Genomic DNA, 19064 nt, shown 5'->3' with positions numbered 1-19064 from the left:
AAGGATGAGAGCAGAGGAGAGAGAGTTAGCTTTAGCAGTGCGGATCGCCTCCGTGGTACAGAGAAGAGCAGTCTCAGTTGAATGACTAGTCTTGAAACCTGACTGATTTGGATCAAGAAGGTCATTCTGAGAGAGATAGTAGGAGAGCTGGCCAAGGACGGCACGTTCAAGAGTTTTGGAGAGAAAAGAAAGAAGGGATACTGGTCTGTAGTTGTTGACATCGGAGGGATCGAGTGTAGGTTTTTTCAGAAGGGGTGCAACTCTCGTTTGAAGACGGAAGGGACGTAGCCAGCGGTCAGGGATGAGTTGATGAGCGAGGTGAGGTAAGGGAGAAGGTCTCCGGAAATGGTCTGGAGAAGAGGAGGGGATAGGGTCAGCGGGCAGGTTGTTGGGCGGCCGGCCGTCACAAAAAGCGAGATTTCATCTGGAGAGAGAGGGGAGAAAGAGGTCAGAGCACAGGGTAGGGCAGTGTGAGCAGAACCAGCGGTGTCGTTTGACTTAGCAAACGAGGATCGGATGTCGTCGACCTTCTTTTCAAAATGGTTGACGTAGTCATCTGCAGAGGGAGGAGGGGGGGAGGAGGATTCAGGAGGGAGGAGAAGGTGGCAAAGAGCTTCCTAGGGTTAGTGATGCTTGGAATTTAGAGTGGTAGAAAGTGGCTTTAGCAGCAGAGATAGAGGAGGAAAATGTAGAGAGGAGGGAGTGAAAGGATGCCAGGTCCGCAGGGAGGCGAGTTTTCCTCCATTTCCGCTTAAAGCTCTGTTCTGTGAGCTCGCAATGAGTCATCGAGCCACGGAGCGGGAGGGGAGGACCAAGCCGGCCTGGAGGATAGGGGACATAGCAGAGTAAAAGATGCAGAAAGGGAAGAGAGGAGGGTTGAGGAGGCAGAATCAGGAATAGGTTGGAGAAGGTATGAGCAGAGGGAAGAGATGATAGGATGGAAGAGGAGAGTAGTAGCGGGGGAGAGAGCGTAGGTTGGGACGGCGCGATACCATCCGAGTAGTAGTGTGGGAAGTGTTGGATGAGAGCGAGAGGGAAAAGGATACAAGGTAGTGGTCGGAGACTTGGAGGGGAGTTGCAATGAGGTTAGTTAAGAACAGCATCTAGTAAAGATGAGTAGTGCCTTTGTGAGTAGGGGGGAAGGTGAGAGGTGAGGTCAAAAGAGGAGAGGAGTGGAAAGAAGGAGGCAGAGAGGAATGAGTCAAAGGTAGACGTGGGGAGGTTAAAGTCGCCCAGGACTGTGAGAGGTGAGCCGTCCTCAGGAAAGGAGCTTATCAAGGCATCAAGCTCATTGATGAACTCTCCGAGGGAACCTGGAGGGCGATAAATGATAAGGATGTTAAGCTTGAAAGGGCTGGTAACTGTGACAGCATGGAATTCAAAGGAGGCGATAGACAGATGGGTAAGGGGAGAGAGAGAGAATGACCACTTGGGAGAGATGAGGATCCCGGTGCCACCACCCCGCTGACCAGAAGCTCTCGGGGTGTGCTAGAACACGTATTACGAAGAGAGTAGGAAGCAGTGTTATCTGTGGTGATCCATGTTTCCGTCAGTGCCAAGAAGTCGAGGGACTGGAGGGAGGCATAGGCTGAGATGAACTCTGCCTTGTTGGCCGCAGTAGTTCCAGAGGCTAGCAGACCTGGAACTCCACGTGGGTAGTGCGCGCTGGGACCACCAGATTAGGGTGGCGGTAGTAATAGTAGTAGTGGTAGAAGTAGCTGTAGTATTGGTAGTAGCAGTAGTAGCAGAAGTAGCAGTAGTAGTACTAGCAGCAGTAGCAGTAGTTGTAGCAGTAGTAGTTGCTGTAGTAGTAGTAGTACTAGTATTAGTAGTAGTAGTGTAGTAGTAAGTGTAGTAGTAGTAATAGTAGCAGCAGTTGTAGTAGGAGCAGCAGCAGTAGTTGTAGCAGTCGTAATAGTAGTAGGGTCTAGGTATATTTGTTATTGTAGTCAATATTGACCCTGGCCTGTTTCCCTTCCTACCCAGTGTCCCGCCCCTGCTTGTATAATGGAATGCCTGCCCATTTCGCTGACTCCCTTCAGACTGAGAAGGTGTACAAGATGCTGTCAGTCTCCCAGCCTGCTCCTGCCCCAGAGGCCATCGCTAAGCTGTACCGCCCCGCCAGTGTGGTAGACAAGGCCCACATCCACAGCAGGTAGACATACAGACACAGACATACACACACACACACACACACGTTTTCTCTGTCTCTATCTCCACTTCTCTCTGTATTCGCCTTTCGTTCTAACTAATTTCTCCTATCTCTCTCAGGTGGCTGGACTCTTCTCGTTCACTGATGCAGCAGGGAGTTCAGGAGAATGACAGGCTCTGGCTGCGGTTCAAATACTACTGCTTCCATGACCTGGAGCCCAAGGTGCGTGTTTCACTGCCTCGCTTCTGTCTTCTCATCTGACCTCTCGTTTCTTTTTCTCACTCTTTCTTCTCTCTCTCCCTTTCTCTGCCTCCTCACTTTTCTCTCTGCCCCTCCCTCCCTCCCTCCCTCTCAGTATGATGTGGTGCGCCTGACCCAGATGTATGAGCAGGCTCGCTGGGCCATCCTACTGGAGGACATAGATTGTACTGAGGAGGAGATGCTGCTGTTTGGAGCTATACAGGTACACAGGATGGATACTTTCTAGACATGTTTCTTCATGCTAATACCTGAACCCTAACAATCCTGAATCCCCAAAAGAGAGCATCAACTGTCAAAATGAGATACTGTCATTGTACAGTAAATCAGATAAACAGGGCCTTTGGAAAGTATTCAGACCCCTTGACTTGTTCCACATTTTGTTACATTACAGTCTTATTCTAAAATTGATTAAATAAATAAAACTCCTCACCATTCAACACACAATATCCCAAAATGACAAAGCAAAACCAGGTTTTTCAAAATCTGTGCGAATTTATTAAAATAAAAAACAGAAATTCTTTATTTCCATAAGTATTCAGACACTTCTCTATGAGACTCGAATTGAGCTCAGCTGCATCCAGTTTCCATTGATCATCCTTGAGATGTTTCTACAACTTGATTGGAGTCCACCTGTGGTAAACTCAACTGATTGCAAAGACCAAGCCAAGAGGTTGAAGGAATTGTCTGTAGAGCTTTGAGACAGGATTGTGTCGAGGCACAGACCTGGGGAAAATGGCTGCAGCATTGAAGATCGCCAAGAACACAATGGCCTCCATCATTCTTAAATGGAATAAGTTTGGAACCACCAAGACTCTACCTAGAGCTGGCCACCCAGCCAAACAGAGCAATCGGAGGAGAAGGGCCTTCGTCGGGGAGGTGAACAGGAACCCGATGGCCACTCTGACAGGGCTCTAGAGTTCCTTTGTGGAGACGGGAGAACCTTCCAGAAGGACAACCATCTTTGCAGCACTCCACCAATCAGGCCTTTACAGTAGAGTGTCCAGACTGAAGCCACTCTTCAGTAAAAGGCTCATGGATAGCCTGCTTGGAGTTTGCCAAAAAGGCACCTAAAGACTCTCAGACCTTGAGAAACAAGATTCTCTGGTCTGATGAAACCAAGATGGAACTCTTTGGCATGAATGCCAAGCGTCACGTCTGGAGGAAACCTGGCACCAAGCCTACGGTGAAGCATGGTGGTGGCAGCATCATGCTGTGGGGATGTTTTTCAGCAGCAGGGACTGGGAGACTAGTCAGGATTGAGGCAAAGATTAACAGAACAAAATACAGAGAGATCCTTGATGAAAACCTGCTCCAGAGCTCTCAGGACCTCAGACTGGGGCGAAGGTTAACCTTCCAACATGTCAACAACCCTAAGCACACAGCCAAGACAATGCAGGAGTTGCTTCTGAATGTCCTTGAGTGGCCCAGCCAGAGCCCAGACTTGAACCCGATCGAACATCTCTGAAGAGACCTGAAAATAGCTGTACAGCAACGCCCCCATCCAACTTTACAGAGCTTGAGAGGATCTGCAGGGAGGAATGGGAGAAACTCCCCAAATGTCCCTGTATTTTATGTGGAAATTTGCAAACATTTCTAAAAACATGTTTTTGCTTTGTCATTATGGGGTATTGTGTGTAGCTTGATGAGGAAAAAACAATGAATTATATTTTAGAATAAGGCTGTAATGTACTGTAACATCACGACAATCATGTACTGACATGTAACTGGCCTGTGTTGTCCCATTTCTAATGTGCTGTAAGTATAACTTTGACTACCTCTCTCTTGCCCCCCCCCCCCCCAGTACCACATCAACAAGCTGTCCCTGTCGGAGCCCCAGACGATGACCTCCAGTCCAGCCATGGATGACCTGGACTCAGCCCTACAGGGTCTGGAGGTCAAGCTGGATGGGGCAGAAAGCAGCCCACAAGACATGCTAGTCAGAACATTATGACTCTTTATTCCACCTGACAGAAACATGTCCCACAACATATTGCATTGTGAAGTCAAAATATATGTGTTTGTGAATATGTATTTCAGTTATGTATTTGACTTTAGATAAATAAAGTAGCCTCAGTAGAATGACATAAGATTTTATCCACACAGGGGAACAAGATGCCAGAATGATTTCCCATGCCTATTTGAAAAGTCAGACATGGAATCATTAGCATGTTACTTTGTCTTCAACACAGGAGAACCTGACTGCCCCAGAGCTGAATGATTATTTGAAGATATTCCGGTAAGAGCCGACATTTATGTGAAAACAATTCTGATTCCTCAATTACCTACTCTATATTTACAATGGAACACACCAAATTACACACACAAACACGCACAATCAGCATACCCACACCCACAGCATCTGAAGCATCATAACAGTAATAAGTGTACTTCTGTATCAGGCCCAAGAGGTTGACTCTGAAGGGATACAAGCAGTACTGGTTCAAGTTTAAGGATGCCTCCATCTCCTACTATAAGAGCAAAGAGGAGAGCCTGGGAGAACCCATTCAACAGATCAACCTCAAAGGTATGAAGCAGACACTGAGAATCTCAATTGCATTTCCTGCATCCTCTCTCCTGGCCTCGTTCTCAAAACCCATTGGATGAGAAGGTCGGAGAAGGAATCAAGGAAATGCAAATGAGATTCTCCCTTAAATCCAATGTATTTTTATCTCTTTCACCTGCTTATACAAACAGTAAAATTACCTTTCATCTTTTTCAGGCTGTGAGGCTGCTCCCGATGTGAACGTCGCTGGACAGAAGTTCTGCATCAAGCTTCTGATTCCAGCTCCAGAGGGCATGAACGAGGTCTACCTGCGCTGTGAAAATGTGGGTTACACACACATACACTGCCAGATACATGAGTAGTACATTTCTTACAAACTAAGATCCACGATAAGGTCTAAGATCTTGCCCATGATTGAAGTATACGTCGCTCTGTTTATCTTTCGCTCGCTCTCTCTCCAGGAGGAGCAGTATTCCAGGTGGATGGCAGCCTGTCGTCTGGCCTCTAAAGGGAAGAGTCTGGCAGACAGGTTGTTCCAGAGCGAGGTCCAGAGCATCCTCTCCTTCCTGGCCATGCAGCAGACCAACCCCAACACACACACCGATGACAGCATGAGCATCAACACACACAGCCTGGTCTCTCCACGCTACAGCAAGAAGTACAAGGTCAAACAGGTAACAAGTAGCGATGAACATCTTCATCATGTGTGTACCAATGATAAACCCTGATGAACTACATCATGATACACAGGTAACTGACAAAATAAAGGAAACATAAAGTGTCTTAATAGGGCGTTTGGCCAGAACAGCTTCAATGCACCTTGGCATAGATTCTACAAGTGTCTGGAGATCTATTGGAGGGATGTGACACCATTCTTCCATAAGAAATCCCATTAGTATGTGTTTTGTTGATGGTGGAAAATATTGTCTCAGGCGCCCCTCCAGATTCTCCCATAAGTGTTTAATTGGGTTACGATCTTGTGACTGAAACGGCCATGGCATATGGCTTACATAGTTTTATTGGTGTTTACCTTGCCAAGAAAATACAACCCACACCATGAGAGCCACCAGAACCTTCATTTACAAGTGTTTCCTTTATTTTGGCAGGTACCTGTATATCAAACACAGTACAACTCAGTTGAGTCACTTGAAAGACCATTATACCTCCTTCTAACCCCACATAATATAACCTTGACCCTCTCTCTCTCTGGCCATGCCCAGTTGACCCCTCGTATCCTGGAGGCATATCAGAACGTGGCTCAGCTCTCCCTGACCGACGCCCTCCTCCGCTTCCTCCAGATCTGGCAGGCCCTGCCAGACTTTGGAATTTCCTTCGTGGTGGTGAGGTAAGGAGGATCTGGCAACCCAGTGTATTACATGTTTCACAACGAGGCTAGTCTTGGTACCTAGAACCAAATATTGCGTGCACTAGCTAGGCAGATACCTCAATTTACATTTATGTAAAGTCTATCACCAAAGATTAGTGAGAGGCTAAGGGCTGGTCTAATGATAAATTGTTGTGGTGAAGTTGCGTCTAGTGGCTGGTCTCTGACCCGTTTAGGTTCAAGGGCAGCAGGAAGGACGAGGTGCTGGGCATCGCCCCCAACCGTCTGATCCGTATCGACTTGGGGGTGGGAGACGTGGTCAAGACATGGCGCTACAACAACATGAGGCAGTGGAATGTCAACTGGGACATACGACAGGTGACCTGACTCATCAAACAATCAGTCAAAATGTTCACATTTTTCTGCACATAATCTTCTACATCGCCAAATACACACTGAACACGGTCTCTGTTACCCTTTTTTATGGTCATTTAGCGTTTTCTCATCTTTTCTGTGTGTGTGTGTGTGTGTGTGTGTGTGTGTTACGAACTCTCAGGTGGCGATAGAGTTTGATGGGAACGTGAACATGGCGTTCAGTTGTGTGACGGCTGACTGCAAGATCGTCCATGAGTTCATTGGAGGCTACATCTTCATGTCAACACGCAGCCGTGAGCAGAGTGACACGCTCAACGAAGAGCTCTTCCACAAGCTGACAGGGGGCCACGAAGCTCTGTGACACCCTCAACCCCCACCCCTCCCAGTAATATACAGCAGCTATAGCCCAAGGAACAATCTATACATCAGATACACCAGTGGACAGTTTGAGTGGTTAAGGGTGCGCCTGCAGCAGCCTTGAAGAGAAATGACAACCAGTCCACCCTGGGATCCTAAAAGACATGCAGTTGCTTGTTCAATAAATCAAGGAAGAGTTGACCCATGAATATAGTCTAATAGAAAATGATTAACAATATAAAGAGTTGTCAATTCTGAAATCCAGAATTAAATATGTTTATTGACATATATAAAACAGTGACAGGTGTTTTAATTTCCAGATGAGGCATTTGGCTTGATGGTTGTGTCCTTAAGAGTATGATGGCAGAGTTTCCTGAAATGTGACTGACGGCACATGAAGCCGCAGGCAGTGTGTGTGTCTCTGTGGAGCAGTTGAGACTGTCGGTTGGCAAACCCACAGCTTGTGCCTGCTGGTTCCCATCTGATGCATCCTCTGTATCTTTGTCATGTGACAATATTATCAGGAACACCAGTCAGTCTCTGTGCCTGTACTGTGTCCTGTATGGTATTAGAGTTGTTGTTGAGCTGTTGTTGAGTTGTTGTTGAGCTGTTGTTGAGTTGTTGTTGAGCTGTTGTTGAGTTGTTGTTGAGCTGTTGTTGAGGGTGTTTTCAGTCTCAGTCTTATTCACCCAGAGTCTTCAGGGTTCTGGTCCCGAACAGTATTGGTTACCATGGAAACAGTCTAGATAGAACTGGAAATCAACAGCCGTCTGGTGACAAATTCAGCCAAGTCTTTACCTCCAAAGCACAGATAACCCTCTTCACCTACTCCAGTGGCAGAATACTCTCTGAAACAGTAGATTTCTATAATTTGTCAATATTCACTTCCCTCTCTATCCATCCCTCCCATCTAACATCATTCTCTTCATGAGTGTGTGAGGTACTCACGTGTGGGTATTAGTTTTAGGGCACGGCTGAAGTATCGGGGAAGTAGTTTCCCCTCAGTGTCCCCAGGTGTCAGCAATACACCGTTCTCCGACCAGAAGAACTGGATACCCTCTGCAGAAGAAACCAAAACACACAAAGGAAAATACTTATGCATTTAGACATGAGAGCACTACAATGGCAGCACTCAGCTACTGTAAGTTACCTCGGGTGAGCTTACCAGACAATGCTTTGGGGACGTCAATGAATATGGCCAAGTCACAGTCTCTCCTCATGCCTGGAGCAAAAAGATACAGACATCAAAACGAAGCCCATCTATGACAGGTTCTATGAGAAGTTACCCAGACCCAGATTAAGCCAATTCAGGGACTAAAAGCACTTTAGGAAATCCTTTATTGAACATTATTTTAAATCCAGGAGTAGGCTATGATCCAGGAGTATTTCAGCCAAAATACTTTCCCAGTGCTTTCTCCTCCATCTCCCTTACCACTGATGACCCCGTCCTCCCCCGGTAGGCCCAGGGCCAGGTGTATGTGTGTTCTGTTCATGCGGCTGAGGCCCTCGGAGCGGATGGAGGGCCAGAGGCGGAGATAGGAGCCATGGATTCCCTCCCTGGGACAATCAGGAGAACCCGGGTGTACAGCCTTCAGGTCCAGATCACACACCTCCTCAGACAGACAGACACACAGCAGACCCTTACTACTGACACTAGACCTGGCACTGTTTAGCCATTGTTTATGACCCCGTCATGCTCCACCTAGGGATCCGTCAAAAATGGCACGCTATTCTCTATAGTGCACAAGTCTTGACCCTAAGTGGGCTGAGCTCTGGCCAAAATAAGTGCACTATATTGGAAATAGGGTGCCCTAGATATTTTTCCTACCTGCACAGAGTGTCCCTGATTGGCTCGGATCTGCAGCCGTCCGTCCTCAGGGTGAGGGCGGAGCTTGAATCGCTGCTTGTCATTGGTGGCCACAACTCTCTCCACATCCTCCAATGAGAAGGCATGGAACTGTGCATGAGCCAGTAGGTCCTCCACAAATAGGAAGCCATCTAGGGACAATGAGGAACAGCATTATTATTCAGACCTAAATGAGGAGTACAGATTGTAGATTACATGTCATGTTATTTATGCAGCAATATGAAATTCTGGTACAGTGGTAACTATTATAAGATAGACAAAATGCAGCCAAATAAACTGCTTTTATACCAGGATTCATGTGAAGTCCCATTTGATTGGCTCCATGGCGCAGGGCAAAGGACAAAGACTTGGAGAGGCGGACATCCTTGTCCTGAAAGGCAACACAGGCACACAGGTTGTGACCCACGTAAAAAAATACTACAGTATAGTATGGTAAATACTATAGTATTCACTGTAGTGTTTTTGCAGACTTTAGTCCAACAATACTGTAGTGTATACTGTAGCAATTACTGTATAAATACTCCAGTAGAATACAACTTTAGTATATACTATAGTGATGACTGTAGTGTTTTTGAGGATTGTAGTATACTGTAGTATTTATGCATACATTACTGTAGTAAAGGGGTGTCGAACTCATTCAAATCAAATATATCCATAGTTTTTGACATTTTCGATGTGCCTTAGCGAGCTGGACAGTCAAGAAACTGTATCAATATATGTCCATTGACTATGCACAGTGATTATTACGAGCTGGACAGTCAAGAAACTGGACAGTCAAGAAACTGTATAAATCAATATAAAGTTCAAATCAAATTTTATTGGTCACATACACATGGTTAGCAGATGTTAATGCGAGTGTAGCGAAATGCTTGTGCTTCTAGTTCCGAGAATGCAGTAATAACCAACGAGTAATCTAACCTAACAATTCACAACAACTACCTGATATACACAAGTGTAAAGGGATAAAGGATATGTACATAAAGATATATGAATGAGTGATGGTACAGAGCGGCATAGGCAAGATGCAGTATATGGTATCGAGTACAGTATATACATATGAGATGAGTAATGTAGGGTATGTAAACATATAAAAGTGGCCTTGTTTAAAGAACAAAATACTGCAGTTTCCTCGGAACGCGAAGCGAGGCGGCAATCTCTGTCGGCGCCGGAAATCAAGTTCATTGTCATTTCTACACAGTTTTGGCCCGTATGTTTGACACCCCTGCGATAGTAGACCTATTTACTATAGTGTTGTTGTTTTATTATATTTGATATAGAAGTGGAAGTTTTCTCCTTCAGGGAATCTACTGGAGAAAAACTAAAACAGATAATTTTCCATAGCCTGTAGTTACGCCAGGGGTCTGACTCAGAGCTTCTGCTCTTTCTATAACCTGTAGGGAAAACAATATCTCCAGATGCTTTCCAGTACCCTGCTACTAGCTATAATATAATTGGAGAAGGAATAATGCAATATATAGAAATAGGGTACAGCCCAAACGGGACTAATATATGGCTCTCTCCTCTTACCTCTACACGATTACCTCGCCTCCCCCTTCCTCCACGTCCTCTTCCTCCACGGTCCATTTACAGTTATTTCTGTCGGTTTAACGTGGAATGGATCTCTCTCAACTCTCATTACATTAGGCTACACAGCAAGGCAAGCTACCACCATGATTCAAATGGTATGGTGCCCGACATGCCTACTAAACATGCCAATTGCCATGCGTACTAAAGATATGTTCGCACATTCAAAGCGCAATGTTGAATGTTCGCAAGTAAGCACAATCAACAACTGTGGTCGTACAACTCACTGGCAAAATACACATTTACATATATGGTAAAAACAGAACGAAATGTAAACAAGCAGGCACATTCCACTTCCACTTTGTTCAGACTCCAAACAGTAGGTGGCAGTAAGTTACTTTATCTCTTTGTTTTGTGTCAATAAAGCCAGGATAGAGGCTACGTCTTTAGCAGGTAAGAATATATTGTAGCAGCTGGCCAATGATTGAGTGAAATATAACAATCATGTTTCTAACTACATTTTGGTACATGTCCCTATAAAGCCTTTATGAAGTGATATGAAACATGTTTATTTAGAGATGTACGGACTAATATTTTCATAATTCAGTGTCAGCAAGCTAACAGTTAGCTGGCTAACATTGGGCCAGCTAGCATCAAAACAGCTGTAAACATTCAAATACATGAATCACTCGTGTTTATCGCGCACTTACTCGCTACTAAGAACCTGTAATGTTTTCTAGTTATGAACAACAGTGCTTGATGTGTAGCTATCGAAAATGACTGATCGTTATGTCTTGCCTGCAGCGCTTGTTGGGAAGAGAAGCATGAGGGGTTTCTTGCCTTCACCAAGCATACAACCAATGCCTGACGACAAAGGTCGGAAGCTATAGCCTTTTTTAGAATCCAAGTTTAATACTTATACACTCGTCTCTAACATGTCACGTTAGGCTCAACGTTCTGTATATGGTTGGTATTTTCGGGTTTTATTTTGAATAGTGATTATGGCTGAGCCTAACCGAACCACACAGCTGATTGCAAGAACACGTGCTTTGGTCGACTATGTTCGGTTACATTCTGCTATTGTTGACATATTGTGCATCACCTCCCATACATGAAGAGATTGAACATACAATTGACCACCTATCGGTGTCGCAAAAAATTGGGTAAACAACCCTTTCTTGTGGATACCCTGCCTCCACCTCTTACCGCCAAAAGGACCAACAGCATGTACAACCGGTAGAGTAAGTGTACATTTCATTTTATTGGCCTGTAGAGACTACTGCATCTTTTCTAGGGCGACTTCAGTCAGACTGATAATCCAGGGAGTAATCATGGCAAGTCTGATGTTTAGACAAGGGTGGCGAGTCCAATCAGAGTTTTCTGAAGTATATTGATTGCCAGTGTGAGGGAGCACACTGTAACACTTCAGTAGGTGCTTCACTGGTTCTTTGTTTCTTACATGTCATCCTATCCATCAGACTCCCTTGTAACTCATTCTCCTCTCTCTTCCTTCTCTCCCTCTCCCTCCCCTTTCTCTCCCTCTCCCTCCCCTTTCTCCCCCTCTCCCTCCCCTTTCTCTCCCTCTCCCTCCCCTTTCTCTCCCTCCCCTTTCTCTCCCTCCCCTTTCTCTCCCTCTCCTTTCTCTCCCTTCTCTCCCTCTCCTTTCTCTCCCTTCTCTCCCTCTCCTTTCTCTCCCTTCTCTCCCTCTCCTTTCTCTCCCTTCTCTCCCTCTCCTTTCTCTCCCTTCTCTCCCTCCCCTTTCTCTCCCTCCCCTTTCTCTCCCTCTCCCTCCCCTTTCTCTCCCTCTCCCTCCCCTTTCTCTCCCTCTCCCTCCCCTTTCTCTCCCTCTCCCTCTCCCTCTCCTTTCTCTCCCTTCTCTCCCTCTCCTTTCTCTCCCTCTCCTTTCTCTCCCCCTTCTCTCCCTCTCCTTTCTCCCTCTCCCTCTCCTTTCTCTCCCTTCTCTCCCTCCCCTTTCTCTCCCTCCTCCCCCTCCCCCTTTCTCTCCCTCTCCCTCCTTTCCCCTTTCTCTCCCTCTCCCTCCCCTTTCTCTCCCTCTCCCTTCTCTCCCTCTCCTTTCTCTCCCTCTCCCTCCCCTTTCTCTCCCTCTCCCTCCACAGACATGGAGTTCCCCCAACACTCCCTGCAGCTTCTGTCCGGTCTGCGTTCTCAGCGTCAGCGTAGGTTCCTGTGCGACTGCACTGTCCTCGTGGGTTCCTCCCGTTTCCTCGCCCACCGGGCTGTCCTGGCCTCCTGCTCTCCATTCTTCCACATGTTCTACTCCGATCCCCCTGGGTCCGCTGGTGCTGGCGGGGCCAGCTCAGTCACGCTGGACGGGGATATCGTGACAGCAGCGGCGTTCGGTCTGTTGTTAGACTTCATGTACGAAGGCGTGCTGAGGTTGGAGACCCCTCCCCCAGCAGAGGACGTGCTGGCGGCGGCGAGCTTCCTCCACATGAACGAGGTGGTCCGGGTGTGTAAGAGACGGCTACAGCACCGACCACCACCGGCTGAGGCAGACAGCACGCGCCCGGAGGAGAGTGGAGTGGCAGCAGTGGGCGGTAGTGGACCCGGGGTTGGCATGGCAACAGGAGCTGCCAAAGCGGTGGCGATGTCAGTGTCTCAGTCTGCATCAATGGCGTTGCAGAGAAGCCAGTTGGGCTCTTCTACAAGGTCAGAGAGGAGAGTGGAGGTTCCGGCGCACGCTCCTCTGAGTCCGGACATGGCCGACACCACCCAGCCTGGCATGGACCACGCTCTCACTCATGTGGGTGAGCTGGTTACCCTCTCCTCCGGTCCCTCTCTCCGACTGGGGGGTCTGAGTCAGGGAGAGGGTCAGGGAGGCTCGGCCCTCTGCAGCCCCTGCAGCTCCACAGAGTCATACAGTCACAGTAGCCACCAGCGCCAGCCCTCTTCATCAGCGGCATCACCAGTGGTACCTGTGACCCAGACTGATGGCTCCAGCTCCATGGTGGGGATACTGACCCAGTCTGACCACAGCAGCTCCTCCAGTCCAGAACAGGACAGCCATAACCCTGTCTCTGACAACAAGAGCACAGTCATCACACCAGGCATGCAATGCCAGCAGCATGGTCTCAGTATCAACACACACCCTCAGATTAGAATACAGCATTCACTGTCACTACACCTCACCTCACCTCCCAACCTGAACCTTGTAACCCATCAGGGCCAAACCTCAACCCTGTCCAGGCCTGAAGGGCTGCAGCATGGGGGGTCAGAGAGGGAGAGCAGGGAGGTTAGTGAACACTCTAACATGGGGACTGTGGGAGTGGAGGAGCCCCTGGCAGGGAGAGAAGAAGTGGAGCAGGAGGATGTGGTGAAGGTAAAGGTGGAGGCCATAGTGATCTCAGATGAGGAGTTTGAGGAGATGGAAGGAGTGGTGATGAGGAGAGAAATAGAGGGGAGAGAACGAGGGATGATGATGGAGGTAGAGGACAGGAATGACTTTGATGATGATAACCACAGAGATGAACTGAATAACCCCCACTTTCTCCCTTTTCACACCCACCACGCCTTACTCCAGATGACCCACTCCCACCCCTCTGAGCCTCTCTCCTTCCCCCTCTCCCCCTCCGGACCCGGCACCACCTCCTCTGACGCTCCCCCTTTCCCCTCCTCCCTCTTCCCCTCTGTGGGCCAACATTCCGACCAGCCCGCCTACTTCCAGGATTCCATGGGGAACTACGTTGAGGACGTCCCCACGTGCAGCGTCTGTGGAAAGACGTTCTCGTGCGCGTACACCCTGAGGCGACACGCCATTGTGCACACGCGCGAGCGCCCCTATGAGTGCCGCTACTGTTACCGTAGCTACACGCAGTCAGGTGACCTGTACCGCCACATTAGGAAGGCTCATGACTCCAGCCTGCCAGCCAAACGCAGTAAGGGAGACACTGAGGAGGGCCAGCCTCCACACAGCTAGCTGTATACTTCTCCACACTAAAGAGAATGAAACATTATTTATGCCTTCCCCCTTCCAACACCAGACATCCTGGTCTTGCATGTCCGATCTGGGATACATTCAAAATTACTTTCCAAATGGTCTGAAAAATGCCAGAGGCCCAGATCTAGTGCGCAGGTTGAGGGAAGATTTAGAGCGTGTCGCCCAGATGTTTCCCTCCACCAGGATGGTCTTTTCAGACCTAGTGATGAGACAGGTGGTGCAAGCCAGACATGCACATGCCCGGGAATGAGCAGACCTGGCACTTGGTCAACTAGCTGGGTCTGCATTCCTGAGGGACAGGGGCCAGTGGTGTTTTAGCTATTTTAAATGGGACTTTCAGGACTTTTGTCTTTTACACATGTATCTGTACCAGATGTCTTACTATGACCTCAGTGCCAAAATAATTTGTGTACTGTACTACAGGTAACTGCCAAAATATAGAAACATGAGTAAATGAGAGACAAAGCATATTAAAAGCAGGTGCTTCCACACAGGTGTAGTTCCTTAGTTAATTAAGCAATAACATCCCATCATGCCTATGGTCATGTATAAAATTGCTGGGCAGGCCATTATTTTGGCTACCATGGCCATGCCCCCATCCACAGGCGCGAGTGGTCACTGAATGGTTTGATGAGATGTAAACCATATGCTATGGCCGTCTCAGTCACCACATATCAACCCAACTGAACACTTCTGGGAGATTCTGGAGCAGCGCCTGAGAGAGCGTTTTCCGCCACCATCAACAAAATACCAGATGGAATTTCTCATGGAAGAATGGTGTCTCATCCCTCCGATAGAGTTCCAGACACTGGTAGAATCTATGCCAAGGTGCATTGAAGCTGTTCTGGCTCGTGGAGGTCCAACGCCCTATTAAGACATATGGTGGTGTTTCCTTTATTTTGGCAGTTACCTGTATGTTATAATATATTCTAGATAGAAATCGGCAGTTGTCAAGGGTACAGTTTTTGGCAACACTAATAGCATAATTGTCTGATACTTCTATATAGAAATCTCCATTGTTGCCAACTTTCACGATTAGATGAGTATCATTACTACTTCATTGCTGTGAATAGAACATGGACAGTTCTTCAGTCCAACATATTTAGATATTTCCTTCCATTGGAGTACTGTTCAATAAATGACTTCAACACAATTACAATGGCCTATAATATGAGTAGAATTGTTGACAGAAATATACAACAAAAAGAACATGGTACAATTAGCTACAGAGGTCACAAGAAGCAGCAAGCACAATTCACCCCATGGATGTGTAAAAGATAGACACTGTCCATTACAACACTAGGGACTGTAAGGAGTATTCTACCCATTGTCTGGCCATTATTCCTATTTTCACAAGCTAAGCGATGGCTACTGAACTCAACCAATGTGTTGAGGCAGTCTTCGGGCTGCAGCAGGAAAATGAAGGTAGAGAAGGCATTGATCTTTGCTTTGGCCTCTTCCATGTCAGTCATCCACTGGCATGTGTATCTGTCAAAGATGAATCATGTGTTATTCCACATAGGCCACATATGGTAACGCATGCTAATGGTCCTCTTAAAACAAATTCTTGTTTCGCACACTCACCACTTTTGCAGGATCCGGCCAGGTCATTGCCATGACGATGCCGTCATCAGAGTTGGGTGGAGTCCTGAGGTTCCCGTAGGTGATGTTATGGAACACCTTCACTGTACTGTGCTGGATACACACATTAGCTAACATATAACATTACTGTAAGTGAGTGAAGAGTTTAAATATGCAGCATGGTGTTGTACAGTATGTGTCCAAGCTGCAGACAATGGAAAAGGAAGTGTTGGTGTGGGGATCACAGCACAAACATTGATTATAGCTATCTTTGTGAGTTGTTTCCCAGTGGCAAATGTTTTGTAGATTTTGATAAGTGATTACAGACAGATTTGAGCAGATTCTGACAGTATTCCTTGTGAGTTGTTGACCTGCTATGGTAGATTATTTAAATATTGGCCAGACGGTGATGATTTTGGCAGTGTTTATTGTTTACCACCTGGTCAGAGCCTGGTTTGTTGACCTCTCTTCGACTACACAGGCCTGGTGCCTGTGGACAGCTCCTGACCTTTTAACCCACGACCCCTGAACGACACAGTTTTCTCTATGGGAAATGTGGAAGTGAATCTGTGTTAAAGTAATCTGTATTGACAGTAGACAACACTCTGTACTCTTTGTGACATCAGGTGTTGGTTTTCCACAAAGGTTTATGTACAGAATGCATGCATGGAGCTACTGCTGCCTCAACGTACCATGTTTTCAGTCTTTGATGGTGGCTGTAAAGAACTGGGACACCTCTGCAGGGTAGTAGGTGAACAGGGTGGCATTCTGCCTGACTCACCGAGTCCAGCTGTAACGTGGTCACACTGCAATTGGATGACATCCTGAAAGCGAGGGGCAAAATGTCAGAAACATGTATAGGGCTCATATGCACTATTATATATTACAATACATTCCATTTATGGGCATTTGGGCCATCACACGTTGTTCCTATGTTTATCTTTAGCGGTTGTTACTTTCCACTTCCTCTCTCTTGCAACGTCATTTGAGTAGTCAGGATTTAGCGCAACGACACACCTTGACCAGAACAGAAGGCAAGTTAGCTGGATAAGGCATTGATCTTCCTTTGTAATATACCCCTCTGCGGATTTCAGCTTTAAGGAAAACGTATGCACTGCAGTGAATAAACATAAGATAAAACAGACCATTGGCAAACCTATGATAACAGTATAATTGGCAAACGTTAGCTAGCTGGCGTGTCTGTTCAACAATGCAATGGACTGATTCCCAAGCTCAGCCTGCTACATTTTCTAGAGCACTTTCGCAAACAAAAACAATCGAAACATTGTCGACAATATTGATACAGTGTGTGGACTGAAAAACACAGTTACACTGTGTGTATATATATATATATATAAAACTCATAAACAGATATTTCACCATCTACCTTTCAAAGGTTTTCCTCCAACTTCCACGTGGGAAGTCAACTTTGACGTGTTGGAAAGGAGCTTCTTCACCACAGGAAGACATGTTTTTTGGCGCGTGCAGTCAACTAATTTGGGGTATGTTGCCCCTTCTTATTTATTTCACCTTTATTTTACCAGGGAGGCCAGTTGAGAACAAGCTCTTATTTACAACTGCTACTTGGCCAAGATAAAGCAAAGCAGTGCGACACACAGAGTTACATGGGATAAACAAACGTACAGTCAATAACACAATAGGAAAATCTATATACAGTCTGTGCAAATGTAGTAAGATTAGGGAGGTAAGGCAATAAATAGGCCATAGTGGCAAAACAATTACAATTTAGCACTAACACCGTAGGGTTATATGTGTAGAAGATGAACTTGCAAGTAGAGATACTGGGGTGCAAAGGAGCAAAATAATAAATAACAATATGGGGATGAGGTAGTTGGGTGGGCTTTTTACAGATTGGCTGTGTGCAGGTGCAATGATCGGTAAGCTGCTCTGACAGCTGATGCTTAAAGTTGGTGAGGGAGATATAAGACTCCAGCTTCAGTGATTTTTGCAATTCGTTCCAGTCATTGGCAGCAGAGAACTGGAAGGAAAGTCAGCCAAAGCAGGAGTTGGCTTTGGGGGTGACCAGTGAAATATACCTGCTGGAGCGCATGCTACGGGTGGGTGCTGCTATGGTGACCAGTGAACTGAGATAAGGCGGGGCTTTACCTTTAAGACTTATAGATGACCTGGAGCCAGTGGGTTTGGTGACGAATATGATACAAGGGCCAGCCAACAAGAGCGTACAGGTCGCAGTGGTGGGTAGTATATGGGGCTTTGGTGACAAAACAAATGACACTGTGATAGACTGCATCCAATTTGCTGAATAGTGTTGGAGGCTATTTTGTAAATGACATCACCGAAGTCAAGGATCAGTAGTCAGTCAGTTTTACGAGGGTATGTTTGGCAGCATGAGTGAAGGATGCTTTGTTGCTCTGGATAAGAGCGTCTGCTAAATGACTTAAATGTAATGTAATGTAAATGAAATAGGAAGCCGATTCTAGATTTAATTTTGGATTGGAGATGCTTAATGTGAGTCTGGAAGGAGAGTTTACAGTCTAACCAGACACCTAGGTATTTGTAGTTGTCCACATATTCTAAGTCAGAACCGTCCAGAGTAGTGATGCTAGGCGGGCGGGTACGGGCAGCGATCGGTTGAAGAGCATGCATTTAGTGTTACTTGCATTTAAGTGCAGTTGGAGGCCACGGAAGGAGTGTTGTATGGCATTGAAACTCGTCTGGAGGTTTGTTAACACAGTGTCCAAAGAAGGGCCAGATGTATACAGAATAGTGTCGCCTGCGTAGAAGTGGATCAGAGAATCACCAGCAGCAAGAGCGACATCATTGATGTATACAGAGAAAAGAGTCAGCCCGAGAATTGAATCCTGTGACACCTCCATGGAGACTGCCAGTCTCATTCCCTTTATTCTCATATTCTCCTTGTGTTCTCCCATTCCCCTTTCTTCCTCAGCCCCCCCATCATGTTCAATTTCCTCCTCCTCTCCTGTTGCTCCCTCCTCCACACTGAGTCAGACCAGACTCTCCTCTTCTCCTGTTGCTCCCTCCTTCACAGTGAGTCAGACCAGACTCCTCTTCCTGTTGCTCCCTCCTCCACACCGAGTCAGACCAGACTCTCCTCTTCTCCTGTTGCTCCCTCCTTCACAGTGAGTCAGACCAGACTCTCCTCTTCTCCTGTTGCTCCCT

At 46.7% G+C, this 19064-nt stretch overlaps 3 protein-coding genes across 7 annotated transcripts in view; 2 read left to right on the top strand and 1 right to left on the bottom strand.

The window, feature by feature from the left end:
- LOC135545573 (fermitin family homolog 3-like) overlaps positions 1 to 7267 on the top strand; it is a 12140-nt gene extending 4873 nt beyond the window's left edge. The window contains exons 3-13 of the mRNA XM_064973277.1: positions 1987 to 2155; positions 2272 to 2374; positions 2508 to 2615; positions 4215 to 4349; positions 4603 to 4649; positions 4813 to 4937; positions 5133 to 5239; positions 5378 to 5590; positions 6137 to 6261; positions 6477 to 6618; positions 6797 to 7267. Coding sequence (XP_064829349.1) covers positions 1987 to 2155; positions 2272 to 2374; positions 2508 to 2615; positions 4215 to 4349; positions 4603 to 4649; positions 4813 to 4937; positions 5133 to 5239; positions 5378 to 5590; positions 6137 to 6261; positions 6477 to 6618; positions 6797 to 6976 — 1454 coding nt within the window. The 3' untranslated portion in view covers positions 6977 to 7267. The remainder of the gene's footprint in view (positions 1 to 1986; positions 2156 to 2271; positions 2375 to 2507; positions 2616 to 4214; positions 4350 to 4602; positions 4650 to 4812; positions 4938 to 5132; positions 5240 to 5377; positions 5591 to 6136; positions 6262 to 6476; positions 6619 to 6796) is intronic.
- Positions 7215 to 10731, bottom strand: trpt1 (tRNA phosphotransferase 1). Of its 4 annotated transcripts, none has more exons than XM_064973278.1 (7): positions 10367 to 10731; positions 9128 to 9209; positions 8801 to 8970; positions 8405 to 8582; positions 8138 to 8194; positions 7921 to 8031; positions 7215 to 7836 (listed from the first exon to the last, which is right to left on the bottom strand). In XM_064973278.1, exons 1-7 carry the CDS (start codon positions 10421 to 10423, stop codon positions 7715 to 7717), a joined length of 777 nt encoding a protein of 258 aa, XP_064829350.1. In that variant the 5' UTR covers positions 10424 to 10731; the 3' UTR covers positions 7215 to 7714. The 4 variants fall into 4 exon arrangements, with proteins under 4 accessions (XP_064829350.1, XP_064829353.1, XP_064829351.1 ...); XM_064973281.1 differs by having other exon boundaries at positions 7215 to 7742; XM_064973279.1 differs by having other exon boundaries at positions 7215 to 7724.
- A 52-nt stretch (positions 10732 to 10783) lies between these two features.
- LOC135545572 (zinc finger and BTB domain-containing protein 3-like) lies at positions 10784 to 15474 on the top strand. 2 transcript variants are annotated; one of them, XM_064973276.1, is made up of 3 exons: positions 10784 to 10816; positions 11168 to 11604; positions 12481 to 15474. In XM_064973276.1, the coding sequence occupies exon 3, from the start codon at positions 12483 to 12485 to the stop codon at positions 14298 to 14300; it is 1818 nt and encodes a 605-aa protein (XP_064829348.1). In that variant the 5' UTR covers positions 10784 to 10816; positions 11168 to 11604; positions 12481 to 12482; the 3' UTR covers positions 14301 to 15474. The 2 variants fall into 2 exon arrangements, with proteins under 2 accessions (XP_064829348.1, XP_064829346.1); XM_064973274.1 differs by lacking the exon at positions 11168 to 11604 and having other exon boundaries at positions 10789 to 10816.
- The last annotated feature ends 3590 nt before the right edge of the window (positions 15475 to 19064 follow it).

The sequence above is a fragment of the Oncorhynchus masou genome, chromosome 9, assembly GCF_036934945.1.
Source record: "Oncorhynchus masou masou isolate Uvic2021 chromosome 9, UVic_Omas_1.1, whole genome shotgun sequence".
NCBI lineage: Eukaryota > Metazoa > Chordata > Actinopteri > Salmoniformes > Salmonidae > Oncorhynchus > Oncorhynchus masou.
This window is presented reverse-complemented; position numbering and strand designations above follow the sequence as displayed.